Source organism: Sceloporus undulatus, chromosome 3 (assembly GCF_019175285.1).
Source record: "Sceloporus undulatus isolate JIND9_A2432 ecotype Alabama chromosome 3, SceUnd_v1.1, whole genome shotgun sequence".
In the NCBI taxonomy this organism is placed as follows: Eukaryota; Metazoa; Chordata; class Lepidosauria; order Squamata; family Phrynosomatidae; genus Sceloporus; species Sceloporus undulatus.
In genome coordinates, this window is record NC_056524.1 from 5,560,250 (window position 1) to 5,570,003 (window position 9,754).

Genomic DNA, 9,754 nt, shown 5'->3' on the forward strand with positions numbered 1-9,754 from the left:
ATCCAAGGAGGCAAAGAATGCTTAAGACCGAAATTATTTGTGTTAAATATGTCTTTATTTTATATTTCAGCATTCAGTTTTGCATTTCTTTCGAGTTTTCCCTCAAGGAGGCCTAACAACTCCAACCAAACCAAACTTTATTAGGCCCGACGAGACTACATTTCCCAGGATACACTTCTTCCTTAGCGTAGATATAGCGCGCGACAACTTCCGGCGGAGGCGACAAAGAACGAAGCTTGAAAGACGCGTCAACTACATTTCCCGGCATGCATGGCTACGTCCGCACTCCCTTTCTGTCCCACGTGACACCTGAGGGCCAATAGGAAGCGGCAGAACGGCCCTATACTCCTGTGCGGTAGCGGAAGCGGCCTCTTTTTCGCCCGAGCGGCGCGGCTCAAAATGGCGGTCCAGATCTCCAAGAAGCGAAAGGTGAGGGCTTTGTGTTGTAAACGAAGCCTGGAGGGCGGCAAGGAAGGGAGAAGGGGCGGCAATGTCGCCGGGATCTGGAGCCGGGAGCCGAGGTGCGTTGGCTGGGGCGGCTGTGTGGCTCTCCGGGGCGACGAGGGCGGAGGATGGACGCGGATTGAGGCCGACCCCATCCTCCAGGCCTAGGATGGCTGTGCTTTCATGGAACAACATGGCGGACTGGCATTGATAGAGAAGGATAAGGGTTGGCTGCGGCCTTTGGAGGATCATAGAGCTATACTCAGAACAAGAGGCCACTGTCAGAGCAGAGTATGGAGAAACAAGGGTTCCCAATTGTAAAGGCGCCAGGCAAGGCTGCGTCTTATCTCCCTGTTCGTTTAATCCATATTAAACATATAGAACGTAGATATAGGACATAGACATAGATACATTGAACATATTGCTTAACATAGAACCTGCTTTAAGAAAAGGACGTAGATATAGAGCCTATTGTAAGAAAAGAACATAGGTATAGAACCTATTGTAAGGTAGTGAAAATAGTACTGTATAGAACATATTGTAAGAAAAGGACATAGATATAGATCATATTGTAAGATGCAGAACATAATATAGAACCTATTTTAAGAAAAAGATATAGATATAGAACCTATTGTAAGGGACAGAAGACTGCATTCCTGTTTGTCCAAATGAGTAGTAGCTGTTTTCAAGACCGGCTTTTGTGTAAGATGGAGGTAGTCCCATGGGATAGACTGTAGTTGCCATTCTGTTATGAAGGAACTGGGGCCTTGACGGAATCAAACCTGAAACGGATCAAGTACTAGTTAACTTGCCTGTTCCTGCGTCCGGAGGGAGAAGCCCAGTCTGTGCCCCAGGTACGTTCTTCTTGGCCTGCGACCTTGTAACAGGCTGGAGATAGGGTTTTGTAGAGGTAGCTTGCCAGTAGCTCACTCATGGTGTAAAAATTGGGGTGACAAAAGATTTCAGTAACTATCTTAGTGCCATTATAATCCAATCCTATATGTTAAGTCCCAGTGGGGAGGCTTTTAGCTTGCATAAGTGAATTGGCAAAAGAATCTCAGTGCTGTAATTCATTATGCTGCTGTATAGTAGGCCTGTGGGCTGGTTTGCATAATGCTTTGGGACTTTAGGTATCAAGACCTAATTGATGGAGCTGTGAGAGCTCTGAAGGGCCTCCCCAGCCTCTCATGCAGCATAGTTGCACATTGGCCTGAGCAGGTATGTACTAACAAACAGACATGACAATGAAGGCGCCTTCTAGTTTCTGGTCTCTAATCCTGTGGTTTGGTCTTTTTCAGTTTGTGGCCGATGGTATCTTCAAAGCTGAGCTGAATGAATTCCTCACCCGTGAACTGGCTGAGGATGGCTACTCTGGGGTGGAGGTTCGAGTTACCCCAACCAGGACAGAAATCATCATCCTTGCTACCAGGTGATTTCTCTCATAGAGGTTTCTGGGTCCACTTGCTAACCTTGTATGTTGAGTGAGAAAGCACTGAGGGTGAATCGTCACACATGAGATTTCTGTTTGAGACCTATCTGCTTAGTACGATTTAGAAGAATTTGGTTGAAAAATAAGGACATTACTACAGATATGGAAACTGTGTCATGTATGTGGAGCTGACACTTTTAAAAGCACTCCTGTGCTCAAATATTCTGTGCCTGTCAAGTCAGGGATTGGTTTATGTTATACTACTCTCTAGACCCTTGTTGCATTGGTCTGGCCTCTTCCTGAATATCTGAATTGAATCTCAAAGGCTGTTGTTTTCTCTATTATGGAAAATATCACTGCTTTCTAAAACTATTCCCCCACCCCAGTATTTTCAGTGATATCAAAATGAAGACTGTATTGTTTCTGTTGGGCAAAGAAATGTATCAGTATCCAAGTATAATTGTTTTGCTCTTGACTTCAGAACTCAGAATGTTCTAGGTGAGAAAGGGCGCCGCATCCGTGAGCTGACAGCCGTTGTGCAGAAGCGGTTTGGCTTTCCCGAAGGAAGCGTTGAGGTAAGGGGTTTCCTCAGTTTCTGCTCTCTGTGGATTTGGATATCATGTTTATGTCCCCTTCAGTGATGATCTGATGACGAGTCAGAAAAGGGCACCCTCTTGCCAGAGCAAACAGCTCTATGCCACGTTCTGTGGCGCTGTGTCTGGCTGCTCTGGCAAAGGTGTCCTGTTCATTGGATGATCCTGAGGCATTTGTCTGAGAAGGGTGACTCTTGAGTTTGTACCCTAAAATAAGTTTAGCAATCATGGGCCAGTTTTAGGCCTGGGTCTGATTTTAAACTTGTAGTCTTTTAGTTTGCTTGTATACTTTAGCTGGATGGAGGTTGGTTTTGTTCACAGACTGACATGTTCGACTCAGTGTTAATTGCTGTTTGGTTGCTTTGGACAGCAATTCACTGTGGTTAACCATAGCTGTCCAGTTGTCTGGGTCTGATTTTGCTGCTGCCAGTTGTTTCAGAGGATGTTGAAATCCCAGATGTAGACTAATAGTGAGGTGATATTCCTCTTGGATAGAAATAGCTGAGAATGTTAAATGCCCAGTTGTAGCTAGCAGGGCTCTGTCGTCAGTATGCCAGACCTTTGATTTATTGCCTGAATCCTTCACAATTGACAAATGTATGGTAATTAGCAGTAACAAAATTATCATCATAAAATGGTTGCATGAGGCATTATCACTCATTTTGAAGTTGGAGTCGGTATATTTCTACTGACTCCACTCAAAATTGCACCCAGCTCTACTGCCTAAGTAGCTAGTGCTTTCTTGTCACCTGTTGTATAGATGTTTTCCTCTGGTGTCCCGATTTTGACTGTAGCCTCTCCTCTTCCATTAAAGTGTCCAGTCTTTGCCCCCTTGTGCTAGGCATGTCCAGAAGGATGCTTTTCCCCAGTATAGGCCAAACAGATCAGGTCACCTGGTTGGGCTTCCCACCAACACTGACTGTGTCTCCCAGGAAGTGTTTGGATGGCTGCAGCTCCAGGTTGAGCTGTTGTTTTGGAACCTCTGGCTGAGAAAGCACCTTCCTGTGACACTGCACAAGGCACAACCCCAGGGGGTCCTTGGTTGCCAAATGGTGTGTTTGTGCCTTTATGGAATGCCCTGATTTAGCCTCTGGAGTAGAGGTCAGCCCTTCAAACCTTGGAAAGGCTCTGGATCCCTGTGGCAAAGCCTCTCTGGGCATGTAAGTATTTTTATGGGTTTGTGGTCCGAACCTCAAGAGGCACATGTGTACCAGAGATAGAGTTGGCTATTCTTGTGTATGGTATTGATAAAAAGTTATATGCAGGCGTACTTCAGTATACTTGAGAGAGAGCCAGTATGATTTGGTGGTTTGAACATTGTACTACGACTTTGTAGGTCAGGGTTGGATTCCCCACTCGGCCATGGAAATCCACTGGGTGACTTGGGAGGAATCACACCAAGGGGATAGGGTCGCCTTAGAGTTGCCATAAGTCACAAATGAATGAAAGGCCCACATAAGTGGCTTTACTTTAATAGAAATTTTGGGACCAGAGGTAGAAATAACATGGAAAAAATGGGGATAGGTTTCTGCATCACAAAAAAGAAAAACAATTTAATTATGTTTTAGCCAAATTTTTATCCAGAACTAACCATGTGAACACATGAACTGAAACAACCAGGTCAGGTAAGCCTTGAATAAGGAAACAAAAACATTTTGAATATTCTTAAAGACCACGGTTCTTTCAGTAGCCTCAATTTTTGTTACAATTTCCATTGTGGTTGTGAAACTTTTAGATCTATGATTTTTCAGCATGCCAAGGTGGCTGGTGAGGCAGAGTAATCTACTCCCCCCTTCTGCTGTTCATACATGTTTAGTAAGTGATTCTGAGGCAGCTGTTTACCTTGCCTTTTTTAGGTGAGCGGCCACAACTACAATAGGATCACCTAGAGTAGAATCCCATTCTTCTTTAGGTCATGTTTTATTGCATTGATTACTGCAGACACACTGCTGCAATCTGACTGTAAAAAAGGGAGCTTCATTGTCAGAGGCTTGGTTAAGTGAGTTATTCCTGCATTCTGTTTTCTAGCTCTATGCCGAAAAGGTGGCCACGCGGGGGCTGTGTGCGATTGCCCAAGCTGAGTCCTTGCGTTACAAGCTTTTGGGAGGGCTCGCAGTGCGTAGGTAAGTGCCGGAGCTTCTGGTTGAGTGTACACCAGGTGGTAAACTGAGTGTTTGGCATGAAGAAAATGCAGGATGTGGAGAGTACTTTCTCTTACCATTTTAAACAGTTAACCATTTCATATCTATTAAATATAAATAGCAGTGATGGGTTCCTCAGGCTACAAGCCTGTAGCCTCTTACCTGGGAGTAAGTCTCTCACTGAAATCAGTTGGTCTTAGGTGTGAGGACTTTTGTGTAAAACTGAGCTGTTAAGAGAATTAAGTATTTACAAGAGATACTGGGAACACAAAGCAACACTCCATATAATCACTTTATGGTTGTGTGTAGAAAATAGGTGTTTTGTTTGATTTATAGTTCTGACAGAGGTTATAATCAGTGCCTTTTGAAGACAAAAGGACAGATAGAGACATGCTGTTTTGTTTTCAAAAGTCATGATTATAATCTCTATTCCCCAGTCTCAAGATGACAATCTGGGGTTTGACATAGACAAGGGGGAGGCAGAATAATGTAATATTTTATGTGAGTCTGGTGCAGGAATGTTTATGCACACATGTTTATGCACACAGATGAGCTAGTTTTGAAAATACCAATTTGGTTTCTTTTGTAGTCAACCAATATAGGAATCCCTCAATGGGCTTGAAAATCTGTTTTGTGCTCATGGTGTTTTTGGATCTTGCCACACTTGTTCCCTTCAGTGATGATGCGATGACGAGTCAGAAATGGCCACCCTCCTGCCCAGGGTAAACAACATGGAGCCATGTTCTGTGGTTCTGTTTGGCTGCTCTGGCCAGTGGTGTCCTGTTCCTTGGATGATCCTGAGGCATTTGTCTGAGAAGGGATGTAGTTTAAAAATGGCTAATAGTCCAGCATTTAGTTTGTCTTCCTATTTCACTTGTAATTAAGTGATTACATGGCTCACTTGTTTCTCCTTTTCTAGGGCATGTTATGGCGTCCTTCGCTTCATTATGGAGAGTGGAGCCAAGGGCTGTGAAGTGGTGGTTTCTGGGAAGCTCCGAGGCCAGCGAGCCAAGTCCATGAAGTTTGTGGACGGCCTGATGATCCACAGTGGAGATCCTGTCAACTACTATGTCGATACTGCTGTGCGCCACGTCCTCCTCCGGCAGGGTGAGTGCTGCTGTAGCTTCACGCCACTGACTGGATCACACAACTTCACTCACTGACTGGAAAAATTGCTCCCCTTTTTGCATTCCTGATCCTCATCCAACAGTTAGGTCAAGATGCTGCAACAGAGACATAGCTTTGATATGGTGGCTATGCTCGATCTCCTGATCCAAAGCCTGACACCAACCTTAAAAGCCAGTCAGTGGTTCAGAACAACAGAGGTCTGTGGCAGTGGTGAGTAAGGTGCTGCAAGATGTAGACTCATAGAGCTGGAAGAGATCTCAAGGGCCATCCAGTCCAATGCTCTGCCATGCAGGAACTCAGTCAAAGCATCCCTGACAGATGGCCATCCAGTCTCTGTTTAAAAACCTCCAAAAAAGGAGACTCTACCACACTCCTAGGAATTGTCACTGTCATGACCCGCCCCCTCTCACCAGCGAGTGGTGGTATAAAAAAGAGTTGTGAAAAGACCCTGTGGACATCCTGTTCCTGCTTTTCACACCATCACTTGCTGATAGGAGGGGCTGGTGTGCAAGTACCATAGTGCTCTGTAACTCAGGGTGGCTAGCTGGCTGGCTTGTAAGGTGGAATTCAGGGGCATTGACAATTGTGGCAGTGGTACCACAGTCACAACTAAGAGTATGGAATAGTTACATGGTCATAAATGACTAACAATGTAACTCGCTAACAGGATGCCAGCCTTAGATTCTTTCCTTGTGCTGCAGTTTTAAGTGCAAGCTATAATTGCTAACTTGGAAGAAACAGGAAAGTGTGGCTTGCCTCAGTCTAGGGGAGGAAGTCAACAAGTGTGAGGAGAAGAATGAGCCAGCTCATGCTTGTAAATGATTTGCCATTTTAGCTTAATTAGGCGATTGTTGGCTGAGGAGGATGGGAAGTGTATTTGGACGCATATGGAGTGCACTGTGTCAGGAAAGGCATTTTAAAAAGATGTTTTAGAAGCTCTTTGTCTTGGAAATAGTAATTGCAAGCATTCATGAATTCAACACATGTCTAAGGAGCACTATTGAAATAACATCAGCTGAGAGAGAATGAAGCACAGAACTAACAGAGGAGCTCCGGTCAGTCAGCTTTCATAGGCCCCCTCATCTCTTGACCATGTGTTTTCCTTTTATAGGTGTGCTGGGGATTAAGGTGAAGATCATGTTGCCCTGGGATCCGAGTGGCAAGATTGGCCCCAAGAAGCCCTTGCCAGACCATGTCAGCATTGTGGAGCCAAAAGAAGAGATCCTGCCCACCACCCCCATCTCAGAACAGAAGGGCACAAAGCCAGAGCAGCCTCCCATGCCACAGCCGGTCCCCACCGCCTAAAGGGTGAGTGGTTTTCTTCTTGTCCCCACAAGACATAGTTGACTGTGTTGGAATTACAAGAATATCTGTTCTGACTGGTTCAACTTTTTGTTTTTAATTGCAGATTTTCCAGTGTCTGGAAGAGAGAGTTTGATGTCTTGTACAAATATCTCTTAATAAAACTAGAAAAGACAACCACTTGGTGAAGGCTGGTTTTGTGGAGGGAGAGGGAGCTTCCTGAAGAGCCGTACTGTCTGGTCCTAACAGAAAGAACGCCCAAGTCTGTAGAAAAGAAGTATTCTCAGAATGTTTCTTGGGTTCAGTTTCCTTACTGCAAAGTTGGTGGTTTCAGGAGATCTCTCTCTCTCTAAAGTCCCCTTTATCCTGTCCTTTTTTTTGGTTGGACACAGCCACTTCCTCTTTCTGCCCCTTTAATAGCTGTATCTTCTTACTCATGCCTCAAATAATCCCAGCAAGTCAGGGATTACATTGGCTGTGCTTCAGCAATATATTGTGGGTCAGATTTAACTACTGGCATCACTTACAGAATCATAGAATCGTAGAGTTGGAAGAGACCACAGGGGCCATCCAGTCCAACCCGCTGCCATGCAAGAAATCACAAAGCATCCCCGATAGATGGCCATCCAGCCTCTGCTTAAAGACCTCCGAGGGACTGTGTTTCACTGTTGCCACTGTCGAACAGCCCTTACTGTCAGGATGTTCCTCCTAATGTTGAGGTGCAATCTCTTTTCCTGTAGCTTGCATCCATTGTTCCGGGTCCTGTTCTCTGGAGCAGCAGAAAACAAGCTTGCTTCTTCCTCAATATGACATCACTTCAAATATTTAAACAGGGCTATCATATCACCTCTTAACCTTCTCTTCTCCAGGCTAAACATCCCCAGCTCCCTAAGTCGTTCCTCATAAGACATGGTTTCCAAATCCTTCACCATTTTAGTTGGACACAGTCCAGTTTCTCCACATCCTTTTTAAATTGTGGTGCCCAGAACTGGACACAGTATTCCAGGTAGGGCCTGACCAGAGCAGAATAGAGTGGCACTATTACTTCCCTTGATCTAGACACCATACTTTTATTAATGCAAGCTAAAATTGCATTGGCCTTTTTAGCTGCTGCATTTCACTGTTGACTCATGTTCAACTTGTGGTCTACTTGGACTCCTAGATCCCTTTCACACGTAAAAATCACTTAATTAAGAGAAAGTTGTTTAGAGTATAATGACAGTCCTAACCTATCAGTCACAGTTTCAAGTTGATCTCTCAACCCTTTCACCATTTTGACTGAGGACTGGTTGTCAGTGGTGGGGCAGGTTGCATGTCTCTCCCCCCACCCCCATTTTGAGAAGTGAGACACAGAATAAACACTGCTTTTCTCTGGCTAGTGAGTAGTTTCAGTCCTCACTAAACTACTTAGGTTCCACCCTTTCATCAAAAGGTACTGGAAGATAATAGCATAGTCTTTACAGGCCATGTATTGGAGTGAAATACAGAGAATTGTAACTTCTTAGCTGTTGAGTCCTAGAAGGTATGATGATCTCTGAACTAGGACTGAAACTAATACATGTTACATACTGACCTGTAGAGTGAACAAAGTACAAAACTTCAGTTTCACATCTTAAAAAATTTCAGTTGTTGGTAACTCATCTTCCCCAGTGAGTGTGCATAAAGCTGATTGACGCAGCATTTGTGCTCAACAGTGCCCAGAATTCTCTTAGGGACATAGGCATACATAAGTGTCCCTTGTTCCTATGGATGCCCTTTCTCCATTTGCAGCACCCTATGTCTTGCCCCAAACTTAGCCCCTGAAACTGCCCTGCATGGCTATTTGATGCTTCATATCAAGCAGACAGGATTGGGGGGGGGACATTTGGCAACATTCCTGTCTGTGTGTACTATCAAGTTGCCTATCAACTTGTGACCCCATGGATTTCACAGGGTTTTCTTAGCCAAGGAATACTCAAGAGAGGTTTTGCTAGTTCCTCTAGAATATAGCATTTAGTTCCTCTAGGATATAGCATTGGGGGGTTTCCTATCCAAGTACTACTCAGGGTTGACTCTGCTTCCAAGATCAGCAGGGATCTTGTGCCTTTAGGGCATTTGGGCCTTGCCTGTGCATTTAACGGTATCCTCATAGCCAGATGCAAATAACTAAAAATGAAACCCACAGAGGTTCTCTGGAGATGTGGTTACCATTGTGTGTCTGTCTATGGTGGTGTAGCTTGTTGTGAAGCATGGATTGGTCATGTAGGCTAGCTTCAGAGACTACTGTATATAGTAAGTCCAGGGGAGATCAGATCATGTTAACCTAGCTACACTATATAGTGAGAGTAGGTTTATATGTTGGTATTTAGGCTGTGCTGAGGGGGTGTTGGATTGAATCAATTAAGTACAGATGACTGTGTGACCTGAACTTGTCCCCAAATACTAAGGGTAGAGTGTGGAGAGAGTCCATAATATTAGGGGTAAAAGTGAGGACCAAGGCTTCCAAAAGATCTTTGACACCAAGGTTGGGAAAATATCTTTGTCAGAAGCCTTAATAGACTTGGAAGCACCAGTGAGAATAAAAATGTCCTGCTAGTTTAGGACCTTCTTGTTGTGTGCCTGAAAGTCATTTCTGGCTTATGGCTATTCTAACGCAGGATTTTCTTGGCAAGATTTGTTCAGAAGGCTTTGCCTTTGCCTGAGTAAGCTTTTTTTTTTAAATGAAAAAAATAAAACCA

At 44.4% G+C, this 9,754-nt stretch overlaps 1 protein-coding gene and 2 non-coding genes across 3 annotated transcripts; all 3 read left to right on the forward strand.

Moving 5' to 3' along the window:
• The first annotated feature begins 277 nt into the window (after nucleotides 1-277).
• RPS3 (ribosomal protein S3) lies at nucleotides 278-7,214 on the forward strand. The gene is made up of 7 exons (XM_042459914.1): nucleotides 278-429; nucleotides 1,743-1,873; nucleotides 2,355-2,448; nucleotides 4,495-4,589; nucleotides 5,527-5,714; nucleotides 6,847-7,043; nucleotides 7,144-7,214. Exons 1-6 carry the CDS (start codon nucleotides 400-402, stop codon nucleotides 7,038-7,040), a joined length of 732 nt encoding a protein of 243 aa, XP_042315848.1. The 5' UTR covers nucleotides 278-399; the 3' UTR covers nucleotides 7,041-7,043; nucleotides 7,144-7,214.
• On the forward strand, nucleotides 2,506-2,653 carry LOC121927449. Its single transcript, XR_006103215.1, has one exon. It is a non-coding gene; the product is annotated as a small nucleolar RNA SNORD15 (small nucleolar RNA).
• LOC121927450 lies at nucleotides 5,279-5,426 on the forward strand. The gene has a single exon (XR_006103216.1). It is a non-coding gene; the product is annotated as a small nucleolar RNA SNORD15 (small nucleolar RNA).
• Nucleotides 7,215-9,754: the final 2,540 nt, after the last annotated feature.